General features: G+C 44.3%; 2 protein-coding genes across 4 annotated transcripts; both read right to left on the reverse strand.

Moving 5' to 3' along the window:
- Positions 1–3,650: 3,650 nt before the first annotated feature.
- On the reverse strand, positions 3,651–13,438 carry cd7al (cd7 antigen-like). 3 transcript variants are annotated; one of them, XM_056409187.1, is made up of 6 exons: positions 11,927–13,438; positions 9,345–9,417; positions 6,950–7,303; positions 5,195–5,581; positions 4,565–4,665; positions 3,651–4,118 (listed from the first exon to the last, which is right to left on the reverse strand). In XM_056409187.1, the coding sequence occupies exons 2-6, from the start codon at positions 9,406–9,408 to the stop codon at positions 3,903–3,905; spliced, it is 1,122 nt and encodes a 373-aa protein (XP_056265162.1). In that variant the 5' UTR covers positions 9,409–9,417; positions 11,927–13,438; the 3' UTR covers positions 3,651–3,902. The 3 variants fall into 3 exon arrangements, with proteins under 3 accessions (XP_056265162.1, XP_056265161.1, XP_056265160.1); XM_056409186.1 differs by having other exon boundaries at positions 11,913–13,438; XM_056409185.1 differs by lacking the exon at positions 11,927–13,438 and adding an exon at positions 9,939–9,965.
- A 34-nt stretch (positions 13,439–13,472) lies between these two features.
- znf207b (zinc finger protein 207, b) lies at positions 13,473–19,104 on the reverse strand. Its single transcript, XM_056409188.1, has 10 exons — positions 18,939–19,104; positions 18,209–18,335; positions 17,950–18,088; positions 17,417–17,602; positions 16,661–16,733; positions 16,335–16,387; positions 15,884–16,023; positions 14,496–14,747; positions 13,946–14,102; positions 13,473–13,725 (listed from the first exon to the last, which is right to left on the reverse strand). Exons 1-10 carry the CDS (start codon positions 18,977–18,979, stop codon positions 13,574–13,576), a joined length of 1,320 nt encoding a protein of 439 aa, XP_056265163.1. The 5' UTR covers positions 18,980–19,104; the 3' UTR covers positions 13,473–13,573.
- Positions 19,105–19,565: the final 461 nt, after the last annotated feature.

Raw genomic sequence — 19,565 nt, forward strand, 5'->3', positions numbered from 1 at the left:
TGGACCAAGAGCAGACAGCATTTATGCAGAACATATTGAAGAGAAGGATATATAAGAAGTTTTCATGGATGGAGAAGAATTCGATGATGTGAACTGTTTAAGAAGGTGCGCTGAAGAAGATGGTAGAGCTCTGGGTTGGCTGGCCTGAAGATCAGGATTAAAGATTAGATGCAAGCAGTTGCTCTTCCAGGGCACGCTTCCAGGCCAAAATGGAACAAGGGGGTGGTGGCGTGAGATGCACTTCTGCATTTTATTTATGATGAGCCTTGGGGCGGCCTCTGTCCTCTCCCCTGTCCTTTGCGTACAAACCCGGTGTTCAGTTGCCAACTACCATGGGTAAGTAACCATCAGTTGAAACATGTGTTGAAATGAATAAACTGTACAACAATTAAATAAAATGTAAACAATGAAAACACAATCATAAAAAAAAAACCTAAAGGCTAACCTGGGTCCCTTAACATAACCGCCACTTTCCTACTGCCCTGTGCTTTTGTTGTTGCCTTTGCTTTTTTTGAACTGTAGACCTTCCACTAACACAATTTAGGATGTTTAGGATTGTGGCTTGTTACACAATAAATAAAGTGTACATACTACATTTGTTTTTGCATTTTATTTGTTTTATTTTGTTTCTTGTTTGTTTTTTGTTATGTATGTGATGTTGTTGTTTGCGTGTTGCGTGCTTTTTTTTGCTGCACTCTTTGAGCTTCAAAAAGGTGCTTTTATAATTATTATTGCTAGATATAGATGCTACAATGGATACTAAGAGGGACTGCTCGGAGGGCTCATTGCTGCTCACCTCACCTCACCTCACTCCACCACCCACCACCACCCTCCACCACCTCCTCCCCTCCTCCACTCTCCTCACCTCTTGCACTCCCTCCACCTTTATGATCTACCTGTTAAGTTCTGCAATAAAAACTAATTCTCTCATCAAGGCATCACAAAGAATCTTCATCATAATCATCCATCACTCATGCATCCTCATCCCAAAAACAGCTGATGTCAAAAGATGTCACTTGTCTATGCATACACGGTGAAACTGTCAAGACATTATACCCATTCCATTTAGAGGGAACAAGGACCCACCCCAGAGAGACCAGACAACTGCTCGTGGATGGAATCGATGCGAATAGATGCAGGAAGAGAAAATGAAGACAATGAGGTGAGCGAGGTGCCCAGCGATCCTCAGGTTGAAGCCGATGCAGAGAAAGTAGTTTGAGAGAGAAGCTAAGCTTCAACAGAGAATAACAGACATTCAACCACAACATCTCACCACCACATCAACGTCCGCAACACCAAGATTCCCAGCCATGGTTATTACAGCACCACATTTTGCATGCAGACCAACCTGCTGACCTCACTTTACACTATTTTGCAGACCTCAGACTCAACCTGCAGACCTCTCTTCTTTGCTGTACTTTTCTCACATTACTACTGCTGACTTTTCTTTGTATTTTTACTACTCATTTTATTTGTTTTCTAAGCACCTTGTATATATATAAATGTTTTTCTGTGACATTTTGTTTTACCCTTTATATTTGTGTGCTTTTTTTGTGCTGTGCTATACCCTTTACTTCTTTTCTTATTTATAAATATAATAAAAAAACTAAAACTTCTTTCTGTTTTGTTTTTTGTTTGTTGAAACACACACAAACTGTACATATGAAATTTTTAAAAAAAACAAAAAAAAAAAAAAAAAAAATATGATAATATGAGGTATGGTGTGGGGGAGGTTTGGGGGGAAGTTTTCTGGGGGGTGGTTCTGGTTCTCTGTGTCCCTGATCCTTGTTCTGTGTGTTGTATTGTTGTATGTTGTGCGGCTGTCGCGGCCACTGGCCACTTGTACAGTTGTCATCCATTCCACCTCACATCATCTTCCTTCTTCTTCACTCTCCATCAACAGTAATCACTTTAACAGTGAACATCATAGTGGGGTGAATGGTGTAGTGGAAGTGAATCGCAAAAGTCAACATCATCACTCCAAACTCCACCGTGCCTCCCCATAACCTCCACGCGTCCTTTTGGAGCTTAAGAGAGCTTAGGAGACATTGAGGGGAATTGCTTGAGGGGTCGGTGGATCTTTCATGATAGTCCATGAGGAGGATCGCTGGATCTCCCACTCTGAAAGTGGGCGATTGAGACTCCAGGCTCTTGACTCTTCCTGTGGGAGTGTTGGACTTGTTTACTAAATGGCCCATTCACATTGCTTACGAAATGGCCAGCATAAAAAGAAATATATAAATAATAAAAACATAATAAAAAAAAAAAAACTATACTTAACTTTGCTTGTGACATACCTAGAAATCTCAATAGGTGGGTGGTAAGCTATTCCTGCATGACTAACTTTCTAAGCTTAACCACTCATCATCACGGAGAGAAGCCCCTCCTCATTTTGTTCGGCAAGGACGGCTTCTCATTGGCGGATGAAATGTGAATCTTGGGGCGCAAAAATGTGCGCCCTGGCCAATCACATCGTTTCTTATTTCACGTGACTGGACTATTCGGCAAATCAGAGACGTATCGTTCCCTCAGCCAGAGAGCTCCACGGAGCTACGCGAGCAGGTTGCTAACGGAGCTGTCAGCTGGAGGCTCAGTGAGTAATGCGCTGTTTAGTTTCCCCTATCTGTTGTTCCAAAGGGACTGAAACTCTCTGGACTACAACGGGGGGAGGGATCTAAAGAGCTGCAGACAAGTGTAAAGCACGAATCTTGCCGCAGTTATCGAGCTAACAGCATGAAGCTAACTAGCTAACAGCATGAAGCTAGCCCTGTTTGCAGAGCAGAGCAGCAGAAGGAGACCGAACTGGCATCGAAAACACAACGAAGAAGTTCTGAAAAACAGACAAATTTTCTCAAGAATGATGGAAACAGGCTCGTCACAGATATGATTGACTTTAACCAGAGAGTTATTGAGAAGTTTGACCACTTTAAAGAGAGGAGGCTACTTTTCTTTACAGTCGTGGGTCTACTCTGTCAAACACCCAATGTAACATGTGCTGCATCTCTTTCTGACTCTATTCTGCTCTGAACCTCTTTCATGTGAGGGTGAAACTCTTATTTTGCAAACCTCTGAAACCCAACCCAATGTGTCTTAAAGCTGCTCTGAACCTCTCATGCCCAAAGTTACAGTGTGTTGATAGTTGTTATTGGACCGTGTTGAGCACGCTGTGTTCTTGAAATGAAGCTTTGTTTTTTACAATATTCTACTCAAAACCTCTTTTCTTCTCATTTTTTAGTGCTTTTTAAACCGCGTCGCCCAACTGCGCCCCCCCCCAAAAAAAATCACCAGCCGCCACTGCTTGTGAATCATGTCTTTGCTGAGACCTGTTTGTCATCGTTTTATTCCACTATGGAGATGGACATTTTTAGCCTAATAGTGATTTTTATTCTTTTTTTGTATCTGTTTGAAGGTGTACACATGAACTATGCAGCAAATGCAACACACTCTTGGCCACCTTTGTCTCCAGATACATTCAGGGGGAACTCTGATTAGGTTGTTTGCAAACCAATAAAGAGAAATTCCTAATGGGAACATCAATATTCCATTATATATAGCATCGATGTCATAAAGTATACCTTGATTTGTCAGTTGTTTAAGACACTGTGGAGTTTCTGTGTGATTGGTCAACACTGCGATGACAAAAGGAAACATTCTGCACTGTGATATCGGTTTATAGAGATCACGGTTTACAAAACTCTGCCGGGTACTTTTAATGTATCAGAAATAGCCCAAAACAATCACGATTTTTTTAAAAATACCAACAAAATACAGACTCACTCTTCCAAACAGTCCAATACACATGAGATGAAAGACGCCACAGGCAGAACCTGTTGGAGGCCCAACTCAGCCCGAGTTGATCAGCATGGCGTCGGCGACGATGCCGGTGCACAAAGTCTAATATTTTATTTGAGGGCCTCACTCCTGGCGCCGGGGGCCTCGCTGTGGCTCTCGTAATGGTTTTCAGGACAGGATTTCTTCACGTGGCAGTTTGTGTACTCGGAGGAATCCATTTCCTCTAGCTGCCGGGGCTGCAGCTTCCGACTGGCGGGCCGTGCCGCAGTCATCTCCTCGTAGATGGGGGCCTGAGGGTGTGACTTGACACCGCGGCGTGCTTTGCCCTGACAGGAAGAACACAAATCAGTGAAGGGAACTAGCAGAGTGAACACACACTCTCTCCATTTCCTGCGGGCTCAGTGTGTCCCTTTCTCTCAGCGGCACCTTGAATAGGAAGTCCTAACGGAGTGGCCTCCTCACTCTGATGTGTTTTACAGTAACTTCAAAATATCATTCACTTTTTTTTTTCTTTAAAAAAATTAATTAAAAAAATGTCTTAGAACTCAACTCGAAGCAGAGTAAAATATTTCTCAGCCTGCGTCATTGAATTGAAAGAAGAAAAACAAGGTGACACAAGTTCCGAAACTCGTGTGGTTTTTGTGGTGCGCGCTCAGAGGAACTCTGGCACGTTCTCAACAGGCAGGTGCTGCTCGACACCCTCCCCCTCCCCCCTAACTCTTGGTGTTCTATCAGAGCGGTGCATTTCGATACAAGCCACAGGGCCACTCACTTTGTAGATCGCCACAAATGCGAGGAGGAGGATGAGGAGGGCCACAGCGGAGGACAGAGCGTAGAGCAGAGTGGAGTAGTCGGAGCAGCCGCACTGACCACCTGTGAAGAAGCACACAGAGAAACGTTGAGCTGAGAGGCCTCACCAGAGGTGAAGATGGATTCACTGACTATGAGATTCATGCCCGCGAAGAAAAGTGAATTTCATGCGTTAGTGGTGTCAGTTGGGGGCACATTCACAGACGCACAAGTGAAAACATGAGGGAACTTTGCTCGTGCATTTGAAACTAATGGAGTAATAGAAAATTGCTTTACATGATTTCTATTACTAATTATCACTTGGGAAAGAAAAGAAAAAAAGCTAACAGCAACAATACTGCTTGACTGTTAACGTGGCAACTATGAACACCAGTGGAATCCTCACTGAAGTTACAGACACGGACATCATTCGTGAAGCTGGAGTGATCCGACACTGAAACAACAGCATGAAGGACGAGGGTGAAACACAAGAGGACAACAGTTAGTTTGACAATATGTTTGTTCCTTTTCATGTTCAAACTCCCTGAAAAACTCAAATCAAGGTTTTTAATCCGGAGCGATGGCCACCCGGTCCCTCGGTGGCGTGACCCACCTTGCACGGACACAAAGAGCGCACGCCTCCCGAGGCCGCTGCTGGCGTCGGGCTCGCCGCGCAGGAGCAGCTGGCAGCTGTACAGGGCGCTGTCGTCCGGCTGCAGCTGCAGCAGGGTGAGGTTGTAGGTGAGGCCCCCGGGACCGGGCGCCGAGGACAGATGGACCCTCTCGACGGGGAACGGGGAGATGGAGGAGGAGGACGGAGGGCCGTGGTGACGCTTTGAGTGGTACAGCACCTCCACGGGCGCCCGGCCCCTCTGCCGCTTCAGACTCACCCCCTCCACGGCCAGGGTCAGGGGCCCCCCGTGTGGGGGGAGACAGGGGAGCACGGCCGAACCCCCGGAACACGTCTCTACCAACCCTATGTCCGCCGACCACGGGGCATCTCCAAAAGGGAAAGGGAATACACCTTAAAACACGACGCAGAAGAAAACCCTGTTCCCTCTGAATAATCAAGGGGAGTTCTCAGATGATTATAGATTATTAGAGTCGTGGCATTATGCACATTATGGAGGGGGAACAAGTTCAATCATCTACCCATCGAAGGCATATTCAGGGTGAAAATTACATTTAGGATGGGTTTGTATTTACAGATCTGGAACCAGCACTTATAATAGGAGGTCGTTCACAGCCAGGCTAACATCATTATGGGCAACATGCAGGTGTGTGTCTCATAAAGAAAAAAGAAGCATCAAAGATTCCAGAAAAGCCATGTTGTTTCAGGAACTGCAGAGTGATCGGGGTTTAGCTCATTTCAATATAAAGCATCCATTTTATAATACTTATTATGAGACGTTTTCACATCATTACCACTTTGGGGTTGTGCCAAATCCCTCTTTACTAGTGTGCATCCTCCAGCAGCTATATGCTTCATATATTTATCCCTCTTAATTTACACTTGAGGCACCTGCCACCTGGTCCCAACCGGAATTATTGACAATGATGATCATGTTCAATTAACCCCTTTACAAAGTATATGGTGTTCAGTGCGAGCGCCGCATGGAGCAAACAAAAGCACCCACAGAAATACAATAAAAAGCACCTTTCCTAAATATCAGCAATCAATTGTTTTATGGTGGTTTTGGAAAGTCCCCTCCTCATGTGAGGGGTCAAAAGTGTGTGTCGGTGTGTGTGTGTGTGTGTTTAGGGGGCACTACACTCAAAAAACCGATTCAAGCCCTTCTTAGAGGTGACACATTTAAATATTGTTTGATACATTTAAATAAATCAATTACAAAAATAGATATTTATATTTAATGGGTGTAACACAAAATGTATGAATACTTTCATTGATTAGATTTATTTAGGTTAGATGGTGCGCATATCAACTCAAAATAAATGTGTTTCATTGAGGACTACCCTTTGCGCATGCGCCAGCTGAAAATCAGTTGTTTACATGAGGTGAACACACTTTCATTGCTGTACGGTGGTGTAGTGGCTAACACTGTTGCCTCAAAGCCAGAGGTCTGTGGGTTCAATACCCAGTCCGGGTGTTCCTTCTGTGTGGAGTTTGCATAATTTGTTAGTTAGTTTATATTTTGAGTTGGACAAACACAAATTAATTTAATTTAATGAATATCGTTATTTTATTTTGATGTATTTGATACAAATGAGTTGGACTAACTTAATTACATTTTATTGCACTGATGTGCTAAATTTGAGTTGGAGTTGCATATAATAATTGGATGGAAAACCTGCCAACAATTTAATTGAGTTCATCCAATGAGTCATTTCTTTGAGTGTAGACACTCACCAGCATTAACGAGGAGGAAGAATTCCGTGGCCCCCCGTCTCCGCTCGTCCACAGAGGACGGGTTGGTGGCCACGAACTCGCAGTAGTAGCGGTCCGTGTCGCGCGCACTGAGGTGCGCGATGGTCACGTTGACGGCGTGGCTGCTCGGGTCTCCGCTGACCGTGATGCGCTCCTTGTCGTCCTCCTCCTCCACGCTGAAGTCGCTGTTGGTGTACTTGAACAGCACGTCGCGGGGCCGCAGCCAGCTGCTCCTCAGGTACACTCCGAAGGGAGGAGTGCTCATTCCCTCCACCGCGCAGGGGAGCAGCACAGAGTCCCCCTCGTTGCGCTCCAGGAACCGAATGTCACTGCAGACTTCAGACAAGAAAAGAAAAAGATTGGACAACACTTTCTTTTCTCAAAGATTGTAGGCCTATACCCAGGCCCGGGGTGGGTAATCGGGAGAATCGGGAGAGTTCCCGGTGGGCCGCTTCACTTCTGGGCCGGTCGAGAATTTTATTTGCTGACATTTGTCACGTTAGTCCATCTTCTCTTAAAGTGGGCTACACACGTTCCGCATTCTGACACCGCAGCCTCTGCATGGGTTGTACCATGCGAGGAAGTTCACCCCTCCCAAATAATAGAGTTGGTTCAGTCCATTATGGAACTCAACCAACTCAGTTTGGGAGAGGAGAACTTCACCCCTCCAAAATAGAGTTGGTTCGGTCCTTAGCCGTCTTTTCCAAAAAGTTTTCTTAGCTACCGATAGCTGGGCCGGCCCGACCGCAACGATACGCGTCAGGGAGGATGGACGGGAGGAAGAGGGCAGGAGGGGCTGAAAAAGCCAGGTTGAAAAAAGGAAAGCCATTGGAGGAGGATGCTGCCAAATGTGCCAAGCTTACAGATTTATTTTCAAGAGGAGAAACACAAGTGGCAACTGGTAAAGAGAGACAAAGGCCTAATGATTAGCAACATAACTATTCGGCTAACGTTGTAGACTTGATTAATATCATTGTAGCGTTGTCAACCTATTCCCAAGCAAAATATTACATTTAATTAAAATATTAGCCTTTTTATATCACCCAACATATGGTGATCCATAGACTTTGCAAATATTGATATATACTATTGATATTGAAGTATGCAGTAATATCACTCTTAATTTTTCTTTGTAGCTTCGGAGCAGCAGATTAGAGTCTCCTGCTGAAAATGATGAGCCCGACATTTGCAATGAGGAGGCCATGGCTACAGGGACAGGTAGAGAGGATAACAGTGGACACTATATGAATTAAAGTTATATATTCTAAGAAAGAGCAGTACAGTATACTTGATGAACCAATATGCATTGTTTGCTCAGAAGTGGGTGTAGTAAAGGAGTAAATCACCACTATATAATACTCATGCAGAAAAATGATAATGACCATGACAATGACGGCCCCCATGAGGTCTCACTCCAACAAATCTGGCCTACTGCCTCATCTGAGTCTGACACCTCTGCTACGCCCTTCTGCCTTTTTTAATGTTGTGCATATTTTTTGTTAACTTCTCATCTTAAGTGGATTATTATTGTTGTATTTAACCGTTACATTATTTGTTGGACCATGGTATTAATAAAAGAACTACAGGATAGTAAGAGCTGAACTGTTGCTTCATTTATCCAATTTCCACTATACCATGAAAAAAGTGGGCTGGTCTTGAGCCTGAAATTCCCGGGCTGAAAAGTGGCCCCACTCTGGCCCTGCCTATACCTAAATATATGTGCCAGTTGCAAAGTATAAATCGCTAATCTAATAAATGTGTATCAGCCAAACTACTATTTGGTACTGAAAATGTCCATTTCCATAAAACGATGACAAACAGGTCACAGCAATGACATGATTCACAATGCATGTTTCCATCTGTGAATACGTTGTAAATGTTTATTAATACACGTGACAGACCACATTATTATAATCATTATCTTGACCATGCGGACACACGTGAACACAACTATAGTATTGGAATAAAAGCTCTCGAGGCGGACCAAGATAACAACGTTAATTCTGTTTCTGTATCCAAACCCAAAGGTCATTCATTGCTTTTAAGTCACATACTTATTCATCTTTTAGAGACAATATAACTGAATCTGAGGCCATCAAAAGTCAGTTCCCAGAAAAACAAAACAAAGGCTTGAAACGGTGGATGATAATGATCGATCCAATTTTATATCCGACAATATTTAAAACACAATCATCTAAAAAGCAAAATGATCCGACTTCCGGCAGCTGCCAAGAAATGACCAAAGGCCAATTATTTAGACAGGGGTGAGATGTTCCTGTTTTTCTGTCCACCCCTCGGTGAAGTAGGCTACAATTCAATTTGGGCACAAATACCGCAAATAAATGAAATAAAACCAAATAACCAATGAATAACTTACCAATTCCAGTGTGTGTGATAAACAGAGTGCCCAGACACGCCAGGTACCGGAGCCCAGCAGCCATCTTCAGTACCTAGAAGACACTCAGGTGGTGAGGGGAGCCGGCGGTGTGACCCATGACACGACAACAAGCGCTCAGAACTAGAAGAACCGCTCCGGGGGACAGAAGAGGAACTCCACGAAGCTCCACCTTCAGACCTCAAGACCTCACACAAGATGTCACGCGCACGCGCACACACCACGGCGTGTGTTGGATCAGCTCCGTCGAAGATTGGTACAAAAGTGTCCAAATTATATTAAAGAGCGCATTCATTTGGCCTTTTCCCAGCCGGCGTCTCAGCTGATCCCACTCACCAGTAGGCTACGAACACTATACTAACCCTTGTTAAAAAAATATATTTTTAATGAAAGAACAACTGAATCCAGTTATTTTGATCGGCGTAATGAACGCGCATCAGACCCACGAGACTGCGCCGCCCTGCGCGCTCATGTGACATATCGGGTTCTGCCGGCCAGCTGTAATAATGGAGATATTGGCAGTAATTCATCACTTGTATGGTCTTATGATACCCGCATGACCGTAATGTAACGTACATTAATTAGCATCTCTCTAATCCACGTCTCCAGTGCGTTGAGCCCCGCAGTGGACCAAAGTAAAGAGAAGTCCTCAGGGAGTGACGAGTGTTTCATGAGAAGTGGAATAACAAAATATGTGTTCACCAAAGTGCGATCACGTGCGACCCTCCACGCGTGAAGAAATGCAGCCAATCGCTGGACGACCTGCACGCAGAATTCTGCCGTCGGTTGTGATTTAGAAAACCATTGACCAGTCACCTCCGCTGGTGAGATGTCTCCTGTCACAAGATGTGAAGCCGCGCCGCAGGAACGGATCGATGTTCGATGTGACTGCGTCCTAAAGGAGAAGTTCAACTCCCCCCAACGGGAGCACCGGGAGGATGCTGCTGCTGTTGTGTGGCTCCAGATGTTCAGCGGGATGAACATCTGCTCACAGATCTGTTGACTTATGATCACCTCAGATCTGTCAAATATGGCCCCAAATAAAGAGGGGCCAAACAGGGTGAGCAGCACTGTTGCCACTGAAATGGCTTTTACTTCATTGATATTACTTCACACACACCCCTCTGATACAGGTCCGCCATATTTTAGAAACTCATTGTGGCCCTTGAGCCAAAAGGTTTGCCCAAATTAACACAGCGTAGTGTTTAAAACATATCCCAGAGAGAAATTAATGTGACGGCCTGTTTCTGAACAAGATGCGGGTTTCCATCAGTGTCAAGTCTCCAATCTTTATAGATTCATATAAAGGCCGTGCAGGCATTTCAACATTGCTCGAATACTTAAGAAGTAAAGGTCTATAGATGAGAAAGAAACTTATGAAAATAGCACAGGGGCTGTTCAACATGGCTTTTAATATCCCTTTTTGATCTGCTTCTGTTCGCCTGTCAGTGCACGCGCGCGCGTGTGTGTGTGCGTGTGCGGGGGGCTCGCTTTGAGGTCTCACACTTCGCATGCACGTTATGCAGTGCGTGCTCGGCCTCACTGATGCTTCTCACAACTTCAGGTTTAAAAAAATAAAGATGTGACTAATTCCTGGTATTGTGTACGAACAGCCCACATGAGCACATCTCGAGGTCCCGCAGGTTTCCACTTCATGACACGTGACACCAAAGGTTGTTATACTGTTGTATTAAAGAAAAGAAGAAAAAAGGTAGAAGGAAACTATACTAACTTAGCAGTGGGTATATTCAATACAGAGATCGAATAATTTAATAAATTGTTTAACTATTATTTTGAAATGTCTATTTTTACTTGGATATATCGTGACAAAACTACAACTAACGCTTCAATCACTTCCTCTCCGGAAGTTATCGGAACAGTCTGCTTTAATTAAGCTTCACACTGCACAAGAGATACAGTAAACAATAAAAGTATCACGCACACACCATCCATCGAGGTGGATCAGTAATATCACTTCGCGCCACTAGGGGGCCCACAGTTCAGACCAGTGGATTCAACCTCACATTTGTATGTAATAAAATAAAGACACGTGGCAACAAATGAATGCAATCGTTTTATTACAAACAAAACCCTCAATGTGACGTTGTGATGCATAACATTTTTATTGAATAGCTCCAATTGCTCCTTATAGGGCAGCTTGTATTCCTTCAAATACAAATACACCTGCTCCAAAAACAGTTTTAAAATACTACTCCAAAAGAAACTAAGAACAGAGTATCAGCTATAAAGAGACAAACATGGGATTTTCAGGACAACTCGTCAAAACCTAATTTATCTTAACTTTAATCAAATTGTACGACTGTCAAAGAAACATTGCCCTTAGGTAAATATCTCATTTGCATAATGAATACTTCCACTACTAAGGTACATGTTGGTGTCGACAACTTTTTACTTGTCAGTTCACACAAATAAATAAAAGATTATTTTACACTGACGACATGTCCGTCAATTTCCACTGAACAAAACCCATCTTGAAAACACAGCATTGAACACACGGCCTCGCGACTAAAATAAACATCAGGTACTTACTGGGTTTAACTGACCTTTTCATGCCAGCCGAGTGGGTTTTAAGGCTGATATGATGGGCTACAAACAAAAACAAATACAAAGCAGTAAGTGATGTGTGCAAGACTTGTGCCACTCTATAACATAGATTGCCCTCTATAGAAATCTCCCACAGGATCATTGTGGTTGAGATCGGAGTTTGCGATTATGAACATTTTGAATAGAAAAGGATGGACAAAAAAAAAGGAAACACCCAGCAATACAAACTAGCGCTGCAGTAAATAATCAAGCAACGGAGCTTTTTGTTTATCTCGAGTTTCTCAGCTGCTTGCGAGGGTTTCCTCACGACTCTTGCTGATGCAGTGGTTAGTTTTTTAGATTACATCGTTACATTTTGAAACTCTTTTGCAAGAGGACGCAAATGTAATTCAGGGAATTAAGAGTCGCAAGACACAACCACTGACCGAGTAGAGGTTCGAGTCTGGAGTTTAAAACAGGATGAATCACTATTAAAAAAATTGAATTTAACAGAGCCAGAGTATTGTTGGGTTTGTTGATTTGCTCGATTTGCTTGCCTCGCCCCCCCCTCCCCCCCTAATGGGGACACGACTGAGATATTAAAATCTAATGTTGTACTGCTAACCATGTCCAGACAAAAAATAAGAATCAATGAATCAGTAATTAAATTTAGTTCCTTTCACTCGGGTTGACTGCATCTAGTTCTATATAATCTGCAGTCATGGCCGTCATCATCATGAGGTAACATGACGAATTCAGAACCAAAAGTTGGCCAACATCTTAGTTTTAGGCTGGTGGAATAAAAGATTTGAGAACACTAAATCTTGTATCCGTTTCCAACTTAACGGAAGAGGATTTTCTTTAGCACTTTAAGATCCACACACACGAGAGAGCGATGATAGCAAACTTGGTTATTAAATACCTGATTAAATCCGGTAAAAGAGCCATAAGATAAGTGCGCCAGTACAAACCTTCACTCACCTCCACGCACGTCAGGACAAACCAGCGTTGAATTTCAAGATGAATTTTATTACAACAGATTCATAAAACATTACAAAGGATGCATACAGGTACCCTCTTGACCAGGACATATTAAAAGCAAACCTGAAATAAGGATAAAGCTAGAGGCTGATGAGTCGTGAATTTCTTTTAACACTACATAGTTGGAATCATTCATCACTGAGACCCTCACCAACCACGGTTGGGGACGCAAGTCCAACAGCACCTAAGCGCGCTGTGAGGGCCTCAATCAAATCTACCGAAAAATAAACAAAATAAAAAGAATCAAATGTTTACAAGAGAAACTTGCCTTTGTAAGGGGTTGGTACGTTCATGTAACTCCAGCAGCTTCAAAAGAAATATGAATCATTTTAACACACTTTACTTCTATAAACCTGAGTGAAACCTATGGGAGGGGGAGGGAGAAACGTATATATATATATATCCTCACATGAAATCAGATGACAACAAAAGAGCCTTCAGGAACTTGTGTGGTGTTTGTCTGTTTCCCAATAACAATGTTACATTAAATGTCCGTTAGTTCTAACAAATAAGGTTTGTCTTCACCACCGTGGGCCTTACTGCTCTTTGCTTGCAGCTAGGTTTGATGAAAAAGGATGAGAGAAAGGTGTTAACCTCAAACCTAATGTGGTGGCTGCTTTGCTGCTTCAGTAGCGCCCAGCCGGAGACATGACGGGCGGCCTCATGCCCATGGGAGGGCCTCCCTGGTAAGAGGGCACCATGGGAGGAGCCTGCCCGTATGGAGGCATCCCTCCGGCCATGTAGCTCGGCATGCCCTGAGGAGGAGCGCCGTACTGACCTGCAGAGAGCAAATAGGTGTGATTGACTATTTGCTTCAGGCTTAAAAAAAAGGTTCTATGAAGTGCCAGGAAGCTGTTGACGGGACACCTTGAAGTGATAATATATAAGTAACAAAGTGATTTTATTTACTGCAAAACATTTGGCTTAAAGTTTGGATCATTAAGACAGACGTCGGCTGTTTTTTCTCCTGTGTTTTTTCGAACAAACATTAGTCTTACCATGCATGGGATGCCTCATGCCAGGCTGCTGTGGTGGCATGCCTTGCTGTTGGGGCATTATGCTGCCCACTGCCACCACTGGGGGAGCAGCCACAAGGGCCTGAGCCGGCCGGGGTGTGAGTCGCTGGTAACGGGGCAACTGAGCCCTGCATTCCTCCTGTTGGCAGGGACAACACACAAAGCGAGAATTTAGACCAAAGAAAATATATTATGCCCCTTACAGTACAAAGATAAACACTCACAAAAATGATGAGGAATTGGGTACCAGTGTTGGCGTGCCCTGATTTCACACTGAGGATATTAAAGTTCAGAACCATCCTTTAACATAACCACAAAAGAGCAGCTACTAAGTAAGTGTATGGCAATACATCTAAACGCTTGGCAACTGGCCCCATAAATATCTCACTTTATGATGATCATGATATTAATGTTAGGCGACTGAGTGATGGTCACAGCAGTGCACGGGCCCTCTCGTGGATAAATGTGCTCTTATATGCATCAGTCATTACTTACTGTGAAAAGGGCAAAATAGAAAGCTCAAGCAACTTACCAGTGAGATATCCTCATCAGGATGGATCAACTTACTAGTTGCACTCGTGGTGGTGAGGGTGGCGGGTTTGGTGGCGACTGTGGCCGGGGGTTTGGCCACAGTGCTGCTAGAGGGGTTAGAAGAAGCAGAAGTGGAAGAGCAAGAAGAGGCAGAGGGCTGGGTGTAGGCGGGGAATGTTGCTTTGGGAGGGTCGGAGGACTCGGCGGTACTGTGGGGGCTTGAAGCTGCGGCTCCTGAAGTGCTCTGCTGGGCCTGTGGAAACAAACGCATGCAGGTAACACACTGGTAATCCAAGCTCCTCAGCGGATTATACCGTTGGGACAATCCTTGTGTCACGGATTTCTTTGAGACATATAACCTCTCCCCCCCAAACACACCGTGTCTTTGACTTGTTAATTATATTATCCCAAGAAATCAGTGTTGTTAACGTGAGGAACAGAACAATTGGCCGTCACACTTTCAACTGGATTGCCAACGTGGCGCGACATAGCATAAACCAGATGCCATCAAGCAGAGTAAACAATACCACATTCTGAGATGCAAGAAGAACCAGATAGACGGACATTCAGAACTCCGTGTGTGGGGTGGGGGGGAACCAGCCGTATGTTATACGCCGCTGCATCGCACAAAGTCAAAGCATGACGAGTACTTATTTATTGCGGAATTCATGCTTCAGAGGCTAGGAGGGGTGAAAGCAAAATAAGATCCATTATATCCAATGTTGCGCCTAATTCTGCGTTAATTAAAGCACATGCGCGACAATAAAGCTCAGACAAAAAGGATGTCAGTTGTCAGGGATAACTATCCGACGACATTATAGCCAACGTGCTTGTGTTGATGCACAGGGCACTAGTTTGAAGCTTGAGAATTTACAGGCAGTTAATAAATGAGCCACATGCCGCTGCGAGAGCCGAGTCAAAGTCCTGCCTGGGAGCGTACTTGTGGCGTGTTAGGAAAGGGAGTCAGAGAGGAGGCAGACTGAAGGTCTGCAGGTGGAGAGGAAACGGAGGCTGAGCCGCTGTGAACACAAGCGCCCATCTGCAGCATGGTGGAAAGGAGATCACAGCATTGACATGTAGCACGTCCACTGGGTCCCAATTTAATAATGAGAACAAAACACACGACATAACAGTGAAACCGAGTCAAAAGAGAGCAAAAAAGAAACGGGGCTGAGAAAGACCGGAAAAGAGGAACCGCTGACGACTTAAAATGAGGAAATGGGACATCCGTAGGGCTGAGAAGTAAACTAATATCTCTGGGTACTGTTTTCAGAAGAAACTGCAATAATGTGATCGGTGTGAGAATAACAGAAAGCTCTAAACTCTCTGAAAAGGCTGTGCGAGTGTGAGCGAGTGGTGTTTGCGGGTGGGGTGGTGCATGGTGCCCACCTGCACTGCACTGGGGAAGAGGGGTTTGGAGACAGCGGGCTGGGCCACTGGTACTGCCGGTCCACTGGGCATCAGTCCGGCTGCAGCAGCTTGGACCATGTGGGGCATCCCGGGCCTCTGGACCATGTGAGGAGGCATTCCTAAACAAATCACCCAAACTCGTCCATCAATCTTTCTGGCACCAGAACATTGAAGAACACGTCTGAAATCATTCACTTAGCAGATGACAAACTGTGTCTAATTCAGGCCAACCCGCTGAACACTCTAAAAAAAAAGGTGAGCATGGCTATGATCAAAGAATTTAATTAATAGTGTGCTTCAAGTCAAAATGTGTTCAAAATTGAAATTGTTGCGGACGATACTGTGGGAAAAATATCTACATTACATCACTGATAAACTTCTCGGTCAATTTAATATGACATTTGCAACCTGAACTGAGACCACAACTCACCGTGGGGCATACCGGGCATCATGGGAGGCATCATTCCACCCATTTGTATCATGCTGCAAAAGAGGAAACAGATGATGCATGTGCGGTAACAGAGCCAGTTGAGGAGGAGCAGAGTTTTACTTTGGTGGTTTATTAATGTAAAAGACCACTGTTAGCAGTTTCCACTGCGCTAGAACTACAGTCAGATTAAATCTAATGTATACCACAAAACACAAGTTGTACTAAAAGGGGAATATAATCAATTGCAGAACCAACTTGATAAACAGCATTGAATCTGAACTCGTGTCATTAGACATCAATGTGTCAATTTTTAAGAGCTCTCTTACCCGGGTGGCATTCCATGAATGTTGGGGGGCATGCCGTGCATCATGGGAACGCCAGGCATCATGGGAGGCATTCCTGCAACAGTGAGTAAGAGGATATGTTTTGTTTAACAGCTCAACACTTCACCAGTCCAAACCCCTCAACCATATCCACAGCGTCTCAGCCAGTCGCACGACGAGGCAGCAACGGCGGAGACAGAGCTCGGACAACATGAGCGTAGAAACAGCATATTTCCACCCGCAACTCTGAATTACAGGTATATTTTGACCAAAGCAGTTGGTGCTTGTTGAAACAGTAGAAAGACTAGTCAAGAAAGTTTGGGTGAGTTTTATTTAGTTTCTATGGAGTATGAATGAATGCGTTTTAGGATTAGTCAACCATGAAACTAAGCAGTAAAAGAGAGAAACTTGATTTCAGAAGGTGTACGCTGGTATTGTTCTGGATGAGGAAAATGTAACGTATCACCCAATCCTAAAATATAACCACCTAATTATCGGACATATGACCAATTTGTTATGTGCCATTAAAGTCCTACACTTAAGGTTTAAAATAATTCATAATGCAAATGATGAATGCTTATGTCCAACACCATATTTCTTATGTAAGCATGAGCAGCCTGGTCTCAGATATCCATTTTTATAGATGGAATAGTGAGGTAGGTGTGAACGGGCCATATTTCAGAGTGAATTTATGATTATTTGTTTCAACTTGAGTTGGTGCCGATTCCCAACTTCAGTTTTTTACAAAGGGGTCCTTGCCTGGATATCCTCCATGGAGCATCACACCTCCGCCAGCCACAGGCATCCCAAGCTGAGCCATTGGAGTAGCATAGCCTGCCTGGGGCTGGACGGCAGCAACCGGCTGAACTGATGGTCCTGCTTCATCGTCGTCGTCATCATCGTCATCGGAGTCATCTTGATTGTTTGCCTTCTTCTTTTGACTCTCTGAAAATCAAGACACACTATTTAAGCTACTGGTGACGCCTAAACAAAAGGAAAATGACCCGTAGCTTCTTAAAAAAAAACATGGACGGTTGGTTTTAAGTTTAAAAACATCAGTTATAGAACATACATTAAACAAGGATGAGATACCCCAGGATTACCCCCCCCCCCCCCCGGACTTCCTCTCAGGGCTCTTACCACATACAAATGCTACAGATTATCAGGAATCTCCCGTAACAGTAAATCAGCCCTCATACACAAAGCCATTACAAAAATCAACGAAAACAATTAATTCGGCCATCTTGCATTTGACTCAAATTGGCAGTTAAAGTACAATGAAGTGTACACACCTTGTGATTTCTGTTCCAATGTTCGTCTCCTTTCCTGCATGTCTTTCTCTGGAATCCCCTCCATGCCGTAGATCTCCAGCTCAATGTCAACTCTTCCAGGAATTGCATTTGGTACACTGTCAATCGTTTCCTTGTGGACCTGAAACGCATGCAAAGTCAGCAGGTGCATATCATAACAAGCAAAGTAACGTTACATCAACTGCCTGCTTCAAGACAACAGAAAATACTAAAGTAGGATAAATCACACAAATGCACCTACCTGCATGCAATGAATAGCCAAGCCTGGGCCTGTGTACAACTTCTTGTGGCAAATATGGCATTTAAAATGCTTTGCCTTCTGATGCTGGATGAGGATCTTTTCGTCATCAAAGTCTCGATTGCAGTACCTTGAGCGAGGAGTTAAGGATTGTCTTCGACAGAGGAAGCACGAGCAGAACAGCAAAAATACACAACACGCAACCTCCCCGAGTCAGCGAGTCACACCTCAGCCTCCAACATGACGCTATTGTTGTCGGACTGGTAAATAAAGCTCAGCGAGCTGAGGCGGAGTCGTGATCGTCATTCTTGATCAATGACCTGGAAGCACATATTGTAAGTGCACACAACTCGCCAACCAAAATGCTTCCGACTAATCCAAGTGGAGACGTAACGCGGTATCACAACGAGACATTTTGCCCTGAATCATCAATGAACTGCTAAGAGGTTAACGTCGGCTAGCTAGTTTAGCATTGGAGCGGAGAAAGCTCGCTTTCCTCTCAGCTTACCGTAAAGCGGAGGCCACGCAATCTACTACTTCGTAACTATACACGAGGCTAAATGTTTTTTCGGTATACAACATTCAGTGAAATTTGTTTTAAGCAATCGTTTATCGAATCGTTAAGCTTACGTTAGCAGACAGATAAAGCCTCGGAGAGGCTAACGGAGGCCTTCCTTTTGTCAAGCTAACGTTTAGCCGCCGCCACACCACCGTCAGGGCAACAAAAGGATACCAACACCATGGCTTCATCTGCTTCTTCTTCTTTCGTCCCATTTCGAGCGCACACTGAAAGACAGGTCTTGCAACGTTATATACTGGTCTTATTATCTGTTTAACAGCATGCTGTAGTCCCGGAACAACGCCGAAAATGGCGCTCCACTGGAGGAAGTTGTAGACCGCTCCCCTCTTCTTCTCCCCTCCCTTCACTCTCTCGCCTTCAGACGCTCGGACAGCGCCAACTAGTGGTCATAACTGTTATCACATCATCAATTTAACGAAACGCGAATACTAAATATGTGCAGGGCTCCACGTTTCGAAGACAGGCAAGAGTGACATATCGCCCCCCCCAGAACGAAACTTTAGGATATCAGTCGCGCGCATTTCCAGGATGCTTTATTTTCATTGGTTGCTTGATCTTACCCAGATACAACAGATACGTTTTTTCTGATTGGCTATATTGTGTAGCCCATTTCTTTTTTTTTGATCGGCTGATAAGTGGCACCTCACAGCAGAACTCCAGGGAGCGCTTGATTCCTCCATGGCGAGGGCAGCGCGGCCAGCTCATGTTTGCGCGCTGCGACACATTAAAAAGCCGAGAGTTTTTTTTCAGCGTGAGAAATACGATGTGTGGCGGGAGTGC

Source organism: Pseudoliparis swirei, chromosome 24, assembly GCF_029220125.1.
Source record: "Pseudoliparis swirei isolate HS2019 ecotype Mariana Trench chromosome 24, NWPU_hadal_v1, whole genome shotgun sequence".
In the NCBI taxonomy this organism is placed as follows: Eukaryota; Metazoa; Chordata; class Actinopteri; order Perciformes; family Liparidae; genus Pseudoliparis; species Pseudoliparis swirei.